Below are 16,863 nucleotides of genomic sequence, written 5' to 3' on the forward strand. Positions count from 1 at the left end.
AAATATGTCACAGTAATTGTGTAGTCTATTGCCATGACGTTTGCTGCAGCAATTCCTCAAAGTAACTACAAAAAAACTCGCATGAGCACAGTAGAGCGTTAGCCCCGAGGTTCTTTAAACAGGCGCCGGCGGCCTCCGATCCGGGATTCACGCGTGATCACATGCAATCCTTCTGTGACCTAACGCAGGCCTATTGGGCCGAGCGACGTCTTTACTTTTCATGTCACCAATTTTTAGACAACTACCACCAGACGCTCTGGCGACGACTACAGGCGCGCACCCTCCCGTCCCCTTATAGTGCGTCTCGCTACAACCACACCCTCCCCGATCCCTCCTACACCATTTGAAACAACCCCCCGCCACCCTCGCCCACATCCTGTTCCACTTTCCGGCGGATCCTCCCCCGGGGGGGTAGAGCACCTTACCACCTAGGAGGACGGGGAGACCCTGCTGCACTCTGAGGAACCGGTTCGGCAGAAGATCGCCCCAGACTGGGCTGCCGACATCATGAACCATAGGAGCATGAACGTTTCAGGGTAGTGGGGCCGTGCGGGCGCCCAGGGGCATGAATGCCCCAAGCTCCTCTGTTCTAAGTTATTACCACCACCACCTGGCCGATTCTTCACTTTCACTTTTTAGCACTGGGCAGAAAGTGTAAACACAGCTGGTCATAGAATTGTAATTTTTTTCAGGATAGTCATTCCACATCTGTGCTGATATACGTACATTATACGCACTCGTATAATCTTCATGGTGCACAAAGCTTGAAGTCTGGTAGTTTTTATCCGGTTGCCCAAAATACAATTGCAGATATGTTCCTTTCATTGCTTTGTACTTCTCTTGTTTTCGTACTGGCGGAAGTGAAGCACAATATCTCCCAATGCGATATCTTTCCATTCTAGGCACGCGATAAAAGCTATGTACCAAACGCGAAAACAATGGTGCTCTATCATAAAACTTATGTGTACGGCCGCCACGTCAACATAGTTACCGACCAGCACTCCCTGTGTTGGATTGTTGGCCTGCGTGACCCTCCAGGTCGTCACGTCTATAATAATAGCGGTCGCTGCCACGCTGACGCTGACTCTCTCAATTTTCTCTTCTGCTACGACAGTCAATGAAGATGATCTAGACGACTGCCTGGCTCCTGTGTTTGATATATTGCCTCATCTCGTAAAGCCTAATTCACAACATCTGGGGCAAATAAAGTTGTCTCTCTCTCTCTCTCTCAAGACCGCGTATCAATTCCGATCATTGATAAGGCGCGGAAGTCTGCACTTGCAACATCATTCGTTATTAATTATCATCATCTGCATCCTGACTATGCAGAGTATGTGGATCGGGAGCTTCCGGACGTGCAAGCTGGGTTTCGCAAGGGCAGAGGAACTAGAGACCAAATTGCTAACCTTCGCTGGATCATGGAAAAAGCAAGAGAGTTGCAGAAACCCATCTACTTCTGCTTTATTGATTATGCGAAAGCGTTTGACTGCGTAGATCACAGCAGATTGTGGCAAGCTCTCCAAGAAATGGGAGCTCCAATTCACCTCATTTGTCTCCTCAGGAACCTGTATGAAGGGCAAGAGGCCACAGTCAGAACTGGGCATGGTCTTACTGATTGGTTTCCGATCGAGAAAGGAGTGAGGCAAGGCTGCATACTGTCGCCCTGCCTATTTAACCTATATGCAGAGTGCATCATGAAGAAGGCCGGTCTGGACGAGTCTTCAGCTGGAGTGAAGATTGTTGGAAAACGTATCAACAACCTTAGATATGCGGATGATACCACTTTAATGGCAGAAAGTGAAGTGAAACTCAAGAGACTTCTGATCCGCGTACAAGAAGAGAGTGAGAAGTTTGGGCTTAAACTGAACATTAAAAAGACAAAGATCATGGCGTCTTGCCCTATCAAGTCCTGGAGCATCAATGGACAAGAAGTGGAAGCTGTGACAGATTTTCTGTTCTTGGGCTCCAAGATTACCTCGGAAGGAGACTGCAGCCATGAAATTAGGAGACGCCTGCTTCTGGGAAAGAGAGCAATGGTTAGCCTTGACCGCCTAGTAAAGAGCAGAGACATTAGTCTGCCAACCAAGATCCGTATAACTCGTGCTATGGTCTTTCCAGTTGTGATGTATGGATGCGAGAGTTGGACTGTGAAAAAGGCTGACCGCCGAAGAATTGACGCGTTTGAATTGTGGTGCTGACGAAGACTCTTGAGAGTTCCTTGGACTGCCAGAAGATCAAATCAGTCGATATTGTCGACCATAAACCCTGACTGCTCATTGGAGGGTCAAATTTTAAAGTTAAAGCTCAGGTACTTTGGTCATCTGATGAGAAGAGAGGAGTCGCTGGAGAAAGATTTGATGTTGGGAAAGGTTGAGGGTCACCGAAGAAGGGGTAGGCAGCGAACGCGTTGGTTAGATGGCATCCTCGAGGCACTGCAGATGAAGTTATGTGATGTTAGGAGGATAGTCAGAGACCGGAAAGCGTTGCGTGACATGGTCCATAGGGTCACGAAGCGTCGGACACGACTGAACGACTAAACTGAACTGCATCCTGACTATACCCACTGCAGGACGGAAGGCCTCTCCCATATCCCTCTAATTAATCCGGTTCGGCGCTAGCTAAATTCATTTGACCCCTGTTAGCTTCTTAACCTCATCCGCCCACTTATTTTCTGGGTTTGCCTCTACGTCGCCCACACAGGGTAAAAGCATTGCAATACACATGAATAGCATGAGCGAAGAAGGCTTAGGGCACAACATACAAGGCCACATTCTGATGCGAAATGCAGACTGCGGGAGCAGTGAATTCATCGACGAGCCAAAAATGAACCAGTGTGCGAGCACGGTACGTACACACGTCAATACCCATTTAAGCAAATATCAAGACACAGTAATAGGGATTGGCAGCCACAGTGGTCAGGAACTTTGAAAGAACAAAGAAACAAAATGCCTACCTATAACAGCAAAGGTCACGAGTTACACATGTGCAGTTGTGGCTGCGAATCCCAGGGCGATGATGCCAACCGCTGGTTTTTATAGGGTTTGCTAACGCGGCGACCTCTCGTGGTTGGCCGAGGTCCCTAGTCACGGTGCGGTACAGGATAATTGCCGGTCCTCAGCTGACACACCTGGGAGCCAGATAAAACGGCGAGTTGGTCCTCAGTAGATGGTAAAGATGAATCAGTAGGGCTTGGCTGGCACGAGGCAAGGTACGCCGATCTATAGCAGCAAAGGACACGAGTTACACATGTGCAGTTTTGGCTACAAATACCAAGGCGATGATTCCAGGCAGTGGATTTTATAGTGTTTAAAGGCACGGCGACATCTCGCGGTTGGCCGGGGTCCCTAGTCACGGTACGGTGCAGGATGATTGCCGATCCTCAGTAGGCACACCTGGGAGCCAGATAAAATGGCGAGCTGGTCCTTGGTAGATAGCAAAGATGAATGAATAGGGCTTGGCTAGCACGAAGCAGCAAAGGACACGGAGTTACACATGTGCAGTTTTGGCTGCAAATACCAAGGCGATTATTCCAGGCAGTGGTTCTTATAGTGTTTGAAGGCACGGCGACCTCTCGTGGTTGGCCGGGGTCCCTAGTCACGGTGCGGTGCAGGATGATTGCCGGTCCTCAGTAGGCACACCTGGGAGCCAGATAAAATGGCGAGCTGGTCCTTGGTAGATAGCAAAGATGAATCAATAGGGCGTGGCTGGCACAAGGCACTATACGCCGATCTGCAACAGCAAAGAACACAAGTTACACATGTTCAGTTGTGGCTGGACATGTGTATAACCTTACCAACGTCTGAAACGAACCACTATGCTACCGGCTGGCTTTCTTCAATCAATCAAGCGTCCCAGATCACCTTTTCAGAAAATTGGGATTGATCTGATTGGTTCTTTCGCCAAATCGTATGACGGCCGCCGCTGGAGTACTGTAGCAGTTGGCTGTTTCACCCGATATGTGAGACGTCTGCTCTCGTTTCAGCCAAAGCAGCTGACACCAAAAACTTTTTATTACACAGAATTGTTATTCGATACGGCGCGCCTCTAGTAATCATAAGTGACCGCGGCCGACAGTTTACTGCTGATATCGTGGAATAACTGTTGCGGCTCTATGGGTCCGGATATCAACATCATACTCCCTACCAGCCTCAGACAAATGGCATTACCGAGCGTCTACACCTGACTCTCATCAACCTGATATTCAAGTACATAGCATCAGATCACAAGAACTGGGATGTCATCTTGCAATTTGTGACGCATGCCTTTAACACGACTAGGCATGGAGTGACCGGATATTCTCACTTTTCCATTCTGTATGCACGCTTGCCATCAACCTTCCTGGACACATTGCTTCCATTCTCCGTACACAATGACCAGTCCCTGTCGTAATATGTCTCGCAGAAAAGGCACTTCATCTTGCTCGTTTGCGAACCATCGCTTCACAAGACCGCACAAAGGTTAGGTAAGATGTAGTTCCCGATGCACGCAATTGGTGCCTTGGACACCATTGCAACGCCGCGGACTGTACCAAAAGTTCATGTAGCAATACGCCGGACCTTTTGTTGTTTTAGGTCGGTTGAGTGAAGTAACATGCGTTATCTCTAAAATTCCATCGACAGAGCGCTGCTCTCGGAAGACTAAGTGGGATCACGTGGCACTAATGAAACACTGCTATTCCAAATCTTCTTTACAAGCTCGAGCACGAACTTCATATGCACTGGGGACCAATTTTACGCCAATTACGCCTCACTGCGTGGCATTGCTCATGTGAAAGAGAAGGGGGAGGTGAATTGCTCGAGGACTATTTCTGCACAAGCGTTACTCTGACTGCTCCTGGCTTTCATGCATTCCCAACCATTTCTGTAAACAATAAACCCATTCAGAGGCCCGATGAAGTTTTGCCTCATTCTCGTTCACTTATTTGGCCTCGAGAACCTTTGGAACGCTAAATGCTTGTCGAGCATGAGGCAGCTTACGCTTTGGAGATCTGCTTGCGCTTTGGGGACTGCCTTGTCTAGATCACACGCCACCAGCAAATCCTATGTTGCAATATCTGTTGCGAGTTACTTCAGGCAGATTCTGTGGCACTTCTCAGAGCGTTATGTGACTCCTTGCAAGGTGTCTGGGTGAGCGATGCGAGTTGTTGTGGTTGCGATGTATAACAGGTAATCTCAGATGCGCCGGTGTCGTGGCCGAGGTTCTTGCTTTGCGACCCGGCCTGCGTTGGCGGCGCAGTTGACGGTTTCTTAAAAGGACATGTTGGGCCTGCAGCAGGTCCTGTACTTTACACCTAAAGCAGTATGGCAAGGTGCAGGCCCCATCTCCGGTGTGTGCTGTTCCACAACGCCCGCAGACTGTGAAGTTCGGACAAAATGCTTGCATGTGCCCTTCCTCGTGACAATGAACGCACACAGTACGGCGATGTTCGAATGGGTATGCCTTAGCAGGACAGTCGTAATAGTAAACATGTTTCAGTATGCTGGGGCAATTCATCTTATGAGGACAATGTTCAATTTCCAATGCATGCTTGCGGCGAGTATGGTTCCCTGTAGACAAAAAAATATTGGGGATGAAATCTTTGCTGGAGCTCGATGGAATGCAGCACAAAAAGTAGTGTTTTTAGGTGGTGCCATGTAGCTGGTAACTCCGACAATGCCCCATGTGGGGTCAGAAAGCGTCCAAAGATTGAGGATTATTTACACCATGCTCCGATTCTTTCACAATTGCCGTTATGGTATTGCTCTGATTGTCCGGTCAGTACACTGCAAGTTTGGCAAAATGAGGGTCTACGGCGTGCTGTTTGAGTTAGGCTGGTAGTCGGGCACACGGGAACGATGAGGATTCTCGCTGTTCCCTGGGCTTAATTGTTACCACATGGTAATCATGTCTCTTAACATTTGAAATTGGACTTGGTAATGTTGCTGCAAAAGACGTTTCTTGCCAGTCATTGTCCGCCACCGGTGCGGACTGTTGGCTGGTGCGTCATCATCCACATACGAGCTCCATTGCGCCAGTAGATCGGGGTGGTAGCATGTAACTCTTTACTGGTACCCAGAAGTCGAGTGGCTGGCATTCGTATTGGAAGAGGTGATTGGATTAGATTCAGTGTCTATCGGGTCAGCGTATTGGGTCTCAGCTGAGACATCAGAAATAGCTTTGTTGCGAGGGCTGCTACGCCTAACAGACGTAGCGCATGGCTGTATATGCTAAAAATCCGTCCAAAACGTACACGGGCTTGCTGAAGATGTATAAGGAGGAAAACATTGAGTTATATGTAACGGGCTAAGAATTAGAGGTAATGGGCGGCCAAAAAGCATGTCGTCGGCACGACGGACGTGAACACGCATCCACCTCCACAGAGGCCCTCTCCCCACCCCCAATTCTTCTTCGAGAAAGAGGCGGAACATCCCCTTGACTCCGTCACTAGAATACCATTTATTCTCCTAGTATTGCGCTTAGGCCCCTTTAGCAAAACTCTCTAATCAGCGCTCAGGCGTCTACATTTATATATAAACATAATCCCCATGCCCAACTTCACACCTTCGCGTTCTGCTCACCGCACCAAGAAATCGTCGCAGCGCGAGGCGATAAAAGCAGAAATATCTTTCTGTCTGCGCATACGTCCAACCCCACGCAAGGCCTCACGAAGTCAGTTTTGACTGGATGCAGAAAAATTGCAACACTCATCCTAAAGATGAGACGCTCATTGGCCGGGACTTCAACGCGTAGCAACAAATATGTAGTTACAGCCGATCCAAACTTCTTGGGACACGCCTGCACATCGCAGCCATAGAGGTAGCGGGGCTCTACCTTGGTAATGACGCCGATTATCCGACACGACACAGCATGCGTCCTGCTCAACATGATACGTCACCAGATCTGACCTGGCACTCGAGCAACACAATTCACAATTGGTGATTGGCAGACATTGAAATCATAGGCATTGATTATTAGCCCATATGAATACAGCTCCAGTGTCAACTCCACCGCCGTAAACGACATACCCGCACGGTGAATTGGAAAACCTTCCGAAAGGCTTTAGGCAATTATCTCGCCCAACTGCCAGTCGAAACACTCCTTTAAAGCGCCCGTGATTCAGCCACTACAATCACATAAGTAACAGAAGACGTTCCTGTGCAGACCCTCACCTTTTAACCTCTGGGAAAGCATCAAACAAGCCGAACACGGCTATCTCCTATCTGGATTGATGTTTTTGTTGTTCTCTAATGTGATGGCACATGCCCACACAGGGGGATCGGCCAAGAATTGGGGTGCAGAGATATTAGATTTTGAGATGTATAACTACATTGCAAGAATAAAAAAAAATAAATGCTAGGGAATAGAGAAGTAAATGTAGATATGATAAAGTAAAATATAAAAGAGTAAATACTAACGCACGCAGTAGGAGAATAGTAAGATTTATATGTACAGATTAAAACTTCAAAGCATATTAGCAAGGTAGACGTTTTGTTTCTATTAAGAAGTTTTGAATGGCGTTAAAAACATGCCTGTGGCTGTACCCAAGCATGGTGGCACCGAACGATAATAAAATTTGGCTGCTCAAATTAAGACCCAGCTGTTGTAACGGCTTCTCTAAATACCGTTTTCTCATCATGGTAAAACAGCGGCAAAATATCAAGAAATGATCTATTGTGTCCGGTTCCCCGCAGAATGCGCAGACAGGAGAAAGCGCCAAACCAGACCTGTGCATATAGAAATTTAGGGGCGGAATACGACAGCGTAGCCTGGTTAGAGAGACCTCAGTCTGCCTTGACTGACATGATTTCCTATTCCAGGAATACTTGAGATGCAGTTAGTCATCCGACGATAAAATAGATCTAGACTGCGTGCTTAATAATGCACGCCGCCGAAATCGTGCTGCTGTTATGTACGCTGTTGCCGGGAGGATGGGCAATACAGGGCCGTTCAGAGAATCTTTAGCTAGTCTGTCAGCAACCTCCTGTCACATTGCTGTGTCCTGGTACCCACACAATATGTATGAGGCTCAAATGTGAAGGGAGCAATGAAAGAAAGGTGTTTAAAATTGGCGAATCCATATTCGAAGAAAGCGACAAGCACAAGGAATAAGAGTCTGTATTTACAGCCACTGTTGAGTATATTGGGTCTAGTTTGCGCAGAGCAAGCACCACCGCCAGCAACTCCGCCTGGAAAATTGGAGTAAAATCCGGAAGACGGACTGAAAAAGCCCAATCTAAAAGCGGACAGTATATTCCAACGCCGGCTTTTTCATCAAATTGAGAAGCATCCGCTGCTATTGTTATGCTAATGGGAAGACTTTGTAAATGATCTTCTAATAATCCATTTAAAATGTGACGTGATAAGTGTTTTGCATTATTTGGGAAAATGTCATCATAGACAATTTGAAGCGACGATGCACCTACTTTTGTTGGAAGGATGTTAGAAAGGACTACGTGCAAAGGTTGTAACAGATTTTGCACTAGAATTACCTGCGGGGTATGAAACCGAGGCCATCCGACTCCAAAAAAGGAGTCTGGCTTGCAACTAAAAATTGATATGGAGCGGTGAAATTGTGATTCATATATTTTTAGATACGTCTGGACAGTCAAGAATTGTAATCTAGTTAACAACGGTGGTATTCGGGCTTCAAGGTATAATACATTGTTAGCCACAAATTTGTGGAGCCCAAGGCATAATCTAAGCGCTTCCCGCTGTAAAAGGACAAGCGGACGAATTTTGTAAGCAGGTGAACAAAAAGCTTCTAAAACTTCGTCCCCTCACGGCTGGGGCCCACCGCTACAACAAACACCACATAGAAAGCCAAAGGCTTGACCTCTTTAGCACGTCATCCTATAGGCCCAGCACCAAGAAGCTGTGGAGAGTATTCTGGCCCATGAAAGGAAAGGTCCAATCCGCAAATACAAAAAAAACCCTTATCCGCATTGGTCAGACTGCTTGCGAGCTTGAACATGAGGCAGCCCGCACTATCTTTCCGCAACCCGCCTTACCACTCCCATAAGATACCTACGCCCCCGTTCCACCCGCAGACCTTTTAACACATTTGAAATCGAATAAGCTCCTTCAGAATTGAAAAGAAACAGCACTCTCAGAAAAGACGGCATCACTTGGAACATGCACCGGAGCAGGAAGCGGAGGAAGCGGCAATCGCCCTTGCTGTAAGCTCGACCTCAGCCCTACATATTATTAGCGACTCGAAAACCGCAATAAGGAACTACAGCAATGGCAGAATATCCTCTCTATCACCAAAATTGCTGCTTGCGTCTCAGACGACAAACCGTCCCATTCAGCTGAACTGGACACCAGCACATTCCTGCCTTCCGGGAAATGAGGCTGCCCACAAATTCGCCCGAGGACTCGTCAGCCGGGCAGTGGGACAACCCCTCATGAGATCGGCGAGAGACCGTATGGCTTCATATCAAGAAATTACCCAATGCTTTCGACAAACACGTAGCTTATACCCTGCGGGACACAAATCGCTCTCGAAGGCGCAAGAGGTCCCCTGGCGAAAATTACAGACGCATTCCTTCCCAAATCTTGTCACCTACGCCCATGCATATCCTGCATTATACACCCCATATTGTAAATTATGCCAACAGAGGGCCAACCTAGACCACATACTGTGGGCCTGTCCACGAGATAGCCCTCCGCGAGATGTGCAGCTCTCCACATGCGAGCAGTGGGAGGCCAACTCCGGGCCATCGAGCGTGCAACCCAGGTCGCCAGAGCCCAAGGACTCCTGGCCACCTAGAGCGGTAGTCCATGCTGCCTGACTTCTTCCTCGTCAAATAAATATTTATCCTCCTCCTCCAGCACACCTACTAAGGAAAAATGTCTTAATTTCATCAACTACCACTGGCATACGGGCTCCCTACCACCGCATTGGAAACAATCAGTAGTCGGCCCCATTCTAACCTTGAAAAACACCCCACTCAACTTGCCAAATTGCGACCAATCTCCCTAGCCTCAACCGTCTGCAAGCTAATGGAACGCCTGGGCACCATCGATTCCCATCTTATTTCGTGATCAGCAATTATTTTCAGCCGTCCCAGACTGGATTCTATCTTAAGCTAGGAAGACATGACTGCCTTTATCTACTTCACACCAAGGTGAACCCAACACGCGGGTGGTGCAAAGGCCGTCCCGACCACTACTAGCCGCCGATGCACGCAAGGCGTTCGACAGCATGAACAATCAAGCAATTGTCTACCTGCTCATCACCACAGGAGTTGGAGATCACGTCATCAACAAGTGTTAAATCCTTCACGAGTAACTGAACCTATGAAATTCAAAACGGCATAACATTTCACAAACCGCACGGGTGTTCCTCAAGGCTCAGTCATTTTCCCCACATTATTTAACATCGCCATGGAAAAAATCGCATGGCAACAAGACGAAATCAATTTCCTATGACTCACTATAAACGCGGACGTCCCGCTCTGGACCCCGTGCTGTAATATAGCTCGAGAACAAGCGCAGCCGTGGCGTCTGGCACTGGATAAAATCGACAACAAGCTTCTTTCTACAGGGATGCGTCCATCCCCTAAAAAAAGTGGCGACGATTACGATACTTCCTAATGCGAAATTTGAGCTCAGCTCGTCAGCCGTTTTAAGCTTTTCCATAGATTGAGGCAAAGTATTCGAGCAAGACATGTATGAACAATTACAGACAACTGGTTACGAGGAACAACGGCGATGGCGATGACGACGCGAAACCTAGAAAAGGGCGCCAAAGAGCTTATCTTGAAACGATGCCATTCGAGACATTTTTGAAAAGCGAAGGTTTTTTTTTTACCGAGGTGAACTGGGTGTATATACGCAAGCTACACCAAAATATGATGGTTTTTCTGTGAGTGTGTGAATTCTCAGTTACTTCACAGTTCAATAAAACGGAGAGTTGAGCTAGTTGACACATGTTTAAGGAATAACAGCGAGGAGACGAAGGACAAGGAAGAAGACAATACCTGCGCTAACTATCAACTGCAGTTTATTAGAAAGAAACATGCAAAATATACTCTTTTTACAACCAAGAGCGCATATGCAACTCAAACCGCCAAACAGATAACTCAGTCTTTTGAATCAAAATATATTCATTCACAGTCATGAACAGATACAGAAGGGGTGCTTACATACGAGTCATGATTTTTATGAATATGAAACGCTTCACTGATTCCTCTTGTTAGTTTACCTTCAGTCGGCCAACATGAACCCAGGTAGCAGTTGTAAGACTGTAATTGTAGCACGCTCAACAAGGAGTGACGACGAATCTAAAGACACTGTCGAGACATGAGCGAAAGCTGTACCACTTGACAGCAGAACATTTGCGGCGTAAAGGGCAGATACGTAAGGGATGGAGACCGGTGATTATAAGGTGGGTGTTATATCGGCGCAACGCTTATCAAGCTTGCTGCTGTCTTGCTACTGTGTGCCGCTTGGTTACTGTGTGCCGCTATCTGATGTACGCAGTCATGGTTCGCGTGTGCGACCGTAGCGCTAGCCAATAGCATGCCTCGGTTGCACCCAGGCTTCCTTTATAAACCGAAGCCACTGAATCCTTGTTGCTTGTATGTTCGTGTTAAAGTCTTGCCTTCTCGGCGTCTCGGAACAACATGGCTACGAGGATGGGATCGTTCAGGAAGAGGCAGTGACCAAGCCTCCTGAAGAAACGACGACGACGCCACGGCAAGCGGGAACATCAGTGATGAACACTACTCTGGGATCGTTGGGCGAGTTTTGCCCGGACTCTGGCAATTTCGACATCCACGTGGAAAGGTTTGACCTGTACGCAACAGCCAACGGAATAGACACAAGTAAGAAGCTGCAAGTCTTCTTAACTGTCCTTGGTGAAAAAGCTTATGTGACTCTGCGTAGCCTTCTGCTGCCGAAGAAGCCCACGGAAGTCAAGTACGAAGAAGCTACAGATGTTCTCCGACAGCACTATGCACCAAAGCGGTCAGTGGTTACCGAACGGTATCACTTCTACCAGCGAAAGCAAGAGTCGCACGAAAGCCTGGCACAGTTCATTGTCGAGCTGAAGAGACTGGCTGCCACGTGCTCGTTTGGAAGTTTTTTGGAAGAAGCGCTCCGGGATCGACTGATTTCTGGAATGCGAGCGGATTCTATCCGATGCCGTCTTCTTGCCCTGTCTGATGATGAAGTCACCTGGGAGCGAGTTTGCAAAATTGCTACCGCCTTGGAGACTGTTCAGAAAGACACCAGAGAAATGCTACCGGAGGGGTCAACCACCAGTCCGGCGGACATCTGCTGGCATCGGGATTCCACCCCGCAAGGCCAGCGACACGCGACAAAGGAGGAGGCCCCTAGCAACGAGCAGCGTGCCCCGCAAAACGGCCCAAGGAAGCAACGTGGGAAAGGCACTGTTCGCGTCTGTCATAGATGCGGCGGACTGCATACGCCTGTGAGTTGTCCTTTCCTCAAAAGTATGTGTTTCAAATGCTCGAAGCCGGGTCATGTAGCAAAAATGTGCAAAACAAAGGTGGTGCACAAAGTTGAGGAGCCCTTGGCGGAAACTGACTTGCTTACAGTGTGTACGACGAACGAAGTTCACGGCTCACCGCCTATTGTGCTTAAAGTAAAAGTAAATGGCAAGAAGATACCGATGGAATTAGACACGGGAGCCGCTGTGACAATAATGTCTGAAAGAGACTTTGATGAAAATTTTCCAAATTGTCCATGTTCGAAAGACGACATACGTCTAGGCGTATATAACGGTACTTCACTGAAAGTGAAAGGCGTAGCAAACGTCAAGGTGTCTTATCAAAACCGAAGCTACGATCTGCCTCTGATAATAGCAAAGCAAGAAAATGGAGCTCGCATGCCGACGCTTTTAGGTCGCGCTTGGATAACGGCACTAAAAGTTGACTTGCACAATGCTGTTCAGCAGTTGCAACGTGACGTTGATAACGTGCAGGATGGAAGGCAGATGGTAGCAGCGGAAGCCGAGAACAGGTTAAAACGGCTGTACAGTGATGTGTTTGAGCCAGGTTATGGTTCTATTCAGGGATTCACTGGTAGCATCAAAATGAAAAACGATGCGCAGCCAGTTTTTTGTAAGGCGAGACGAGTACCATATGCATTGCGCGAACAGGTGGAGAATGAATTGCTTGAACTTGAGAAGGCTGGTGTGGTGTACAGAGTGAGGCACAGTGCGTGGGCTACACCGCTAGTGATCGTCCCAAAGAAAGCAGAAAAGCAGAAAAGCAGATTAGGATATGTGGGGATTACAGAGTGACTGTAAATCGGGGTATTGAACTCGACCACTATCCACTGCCTCTGCCAGAGGACATATTCGCGTCATTGGTTGGAGGGACCGTGTTCACTTTACTGGATTTGTCTAAAGCTTACCTGCAGCTTGAGCTGGATGAGCAGACACAAGAATTGCTGACGGTGAACACGCACATGGGACTGTTCAGGTTCCGGCGACTGCCATACGGAGTGGCAAGCGCCCCTGCAATGTTTCAGGCCGTGATGGACCAGGTGTTACGAAACATACCTGGAACTGCCTGTTACCTGGACGATGTGTTAATAGCAGGTAAAGACCTGACGGAGTGCTATCACCGTTCCGAGCAAGTGCTACAAACGCTCAGTAAACACGGCATCCGGGTAAACCCAGGGAAATGCAAATTTTTCCAAGAAAATGTTTGTTACTTGGGACATGATCTAGACAAGCATGGCGTACACCCAACACCAGAAAAAGTAAAGGCGATTCGAGAAGCGCCTCAGCCAACTAACGTGACTCAACTAAAGGCATTTTTGGGTCTAGTAAACTACTACGCCAAATTTTTGCCTGACCTAGCAAACTTGCTAGAACCTCTTCATCAACTGTTGCGCAAAGGCAGCACATGGAAGTGGTCGAGCCAGTGTGACGCATGTTTCAGACGGTGTAAAAATTTGATCAGTGAAGACATGGTTTTGGAACTGTATGATGTAAAGAAAGAAATACAGCTGACATGTGATGCTTCTGCTTACGGCTTAGGCGCGGTGCTGTCGCACGTGATTGAGGGCGTAGAGCGACCGATTGCGTTCGCATCTCGATCAATGACTCCTGCCGAGCGTAATTACGCGCAGGTGGAAAAAGAAGCTCTTGCTGTTGTTTTTGCAGTAAAGAAATTTCATAAATATCTGTATGGGCGTAAGTTCAACGTGATCACAGATCACCAGTCGCTCACCGCTATTTTTGAGGCAAAGCACCACACATATGCAGTCGCTGCAGCTCGCGTGCATCGATGGGGAATTTTCCTTGCAAACTACAACTTTCGCATTTTGCACAGAGCAGGAACAAAGATAGCCAATGCAGATGGCTTATCACGCCTTCCACTGCCTGAAGCCGGTGACGAGGCAGAAGAAATATTTTATTTTTCGCCCGTTAGTAAACTCCCCTTAACTGCGAAAGATATCGAGCGGGAAACTGTGAAAGATCCAGTTCTTAGTACTGTTCGTGAAATGGTATGGCACGGATGGCCGCATGCTGTGGACACACTTTATCAGCCTTTCTTCGTTAGGCGGTTTGAGCTTTCAGTCGATTGCGGCTGTTTGGTGTGGAACAACAGAGTCGTTGTACCACGGTCGCTTCAAAGTGAAGTTATGTGCTTGTTACATGAACAACACATCGGTATCGCAAAGATGAAAGCACTTGCGAGGTCAATGGTTTGGTGGCCACAGATAGACAACTGCCTCGAACGAGCAGTGAAGCAGTGTGAAATTTGTCAAAGCACCAAATCCGTGGGGCCACTAGCGCCGCTTTCATCTTGGAAGTGGTGCACAAGCAGTTGGGAGAGGGTACATCTAGACTTTGCTGAAAAGGAAAAAAAGATGTTTCTTCTAGCTGTAGATTCCTATTCCAAATGGTTGGAAATAAAAATCATGACGTCAACGACGGCGCAAAGCACGATCGAAACGGTGCGCTCGTTGTTCGCAAGCCATGGCCTGCCGATAGAGGTAGTCCCAGATAACGGGCCGCAGTTTCGTGCAAAAGAATTCGAGGAGTTTCTTTTGACAAACGGGGTCAAGCACACGCTTACTCCGCCATATCATCCTCAGTCGAACGGCTCGGCAGAACGTGCTGTCCAAACAGTAAAACAGTCGCTGTTGAAGCAATTGCTGGAAGACCAGAAGAACAAAAGTTCCAGATCACTGCAGCACAGGATAGATAACTTTCTGTTCGCTTACAGAACAACGCCGCACACATTCACCGGCCAATCGCCAGATGAACTGTTCTTGAGGAGGAAGTTGCGCACAAGGTTATCTTTGTTGAAACCGAATCTGCAAGATGCAATAAATGCCAGATCTGAGAGGAATGTTCGCAGTGAAAACAAGCGAAGGAGTTCACCTCGATCATTTGTTGTTGGTGATAGTGTGTTTGTGCGTTCAGTGCGTGGGGAACAGGTGAAGTGGCGTCCAGGCAGGGTCGTGGATGTGAAATCGGCAATGACATACCTTGTGGTTGTAGACGGACAGACGCGATTTGTGCATGCTGATCATTTGCGACGTTCTTTTGTGAAGCCAGCTGTTGTGAACGAAAGTGATACAGATTTGCCCCTTGCAAGTGACTTGCTCGAAAGTGAACGGTCTCCTACAGCTGCCTCGAGCCAGCCAGTGTTGGATCAGAGTGATTGTGTTCCACTCGCAAGTCACGCCCAAAGTGCCTCAACGTCGGAACAAACTGATGCTGGGTTACGTGTGCTACCAAGGCGCATCGCTCGTGACAAGCGGAAGCCGGATCGTCTGACGTATGATAGATTCTGATTTTGTTGGAGGGGAAGTGTTATATCGGCGCAACGCTTATCAAGCTTGCTGTTGTCTTGCTACTGTGTGCCGCTTGGTTACTGTGTGCCGCTATCTGATGTGCGCAGTCATGGTTCGCGTGTGCGACCGTAGCGCTAGCCAATAGCATGCCTCGGTTGCACCCAGGCTTCCTTTATAAACCGAAGCCACTGAATCCTTGTTGCTTGTATGTTCGTGTTGCTGTCCGAATAAAGTCTTGCCTTCTCGGCGTCTCGGAACAACAGTGGGGATCACTTGCCCTGCAGTCTTGCTTCATGTGCAACGAAAGAGTTCCCGGGCGTGACCCCCACGTCATGTCTGGAGGATGGACAGCATTAGCTATGTGACGCACAGGCCGTTTAGTGTCCCAGGGTAGTTGAGCAGAACAAAGAGGGCATAAGTGACGGCGTACCGTACATGCCTGCCACGAGTGCGAGAAGTAGGAAACACCCAAAAAGGGGGAGGGGCGTTGAAGTCGCCTCAACTAAAATCGGACACCCAGGTTATTGCTGACGGACACTTAATAACCAGCAAAAGTTTAAACGGGAAAGGGCTCCTCCGGCTGGTGCGACGTAAAATGAAACAATCACAACGGTTCCCATCAGAAATTTCACAGCTATTACTACTACCTCTTGATATGATGTGCACCAGATTTCTAGAAGAAAGCATACATGAGGAAAACGCGTACCAACATATACTGCCGCCTTTCCAGGAGGAGCCGCAGCCTACACGCGACAGTCGGTGATTGAAGGAGACACGTAGTCACTGAAGCCCGGAATTTATGGCTAGGCGTTACTTTCCTGTATTAACATAGCCCACACCTGGAGGTTGGTAATTCGTAGTCGGGTTTTGAGCGCTCCTACCTTCGAGGAAATGCATCTACAGTTCCACTGCATTATATCAGGACGACCGGCATTTGCCATTTTCGGGTACTACTCCAAGCGCTGCAGTATCACTGATGCCAGGTTGGATAACTGGTTGACCATATACTGTAGCAGCGATGCTGCCGATTTATCCGTGGGCATTGAGGTACATTGGGAAGAGGCGACACTGTTGCTCGGGAGGAAGACGACGGTGCTACGT

General features: G+C 48.1%; 1 protein-coding gene across 1 annotated transcript; it reads left to right on the top strand.

Annotated features, from left to right (window-relative positions):
* Positions 1–11,625: 11,625 nt before the first annotated feature.
* On the top strand, positions 11,626–15,784 carry LOC146179719 (uncharacterized). The gene is made up of 2 exons (XM_084579325.1): positions 11,626–12,415; positions 15,596–15,784. Exons 1-2 carry the CDS (start codon positions 11,699–11,701, stop codon positions 15,743–15,745), a joined length of 867 nt encoding a protein of 288 aa, XP_084435451.1. The 5' UTR covers positions 11,626–11,698; the 3' UTR covers positions 15,746–15,784.
* The last annotated feature ends 1,079 nt before the right edge of the window (positions 15,785–16,863 follow it).

Source organism: Amblyomma maculatum, chromosome 9 (assembly GCF_055883805.1).
Source record: "Amblyomma maculatum isolate TAMU_Amacu chromosome 9, ASM5588380v1, whole genome shotgun sequence".
NCBI classification, from domain to species: domain Eukaryota; kingdom Metazoa; phylum Arthropoda; class Arachnida; order Ixodida; family Ixodidae; genus Amblyomma; species Amblyomma maculatum.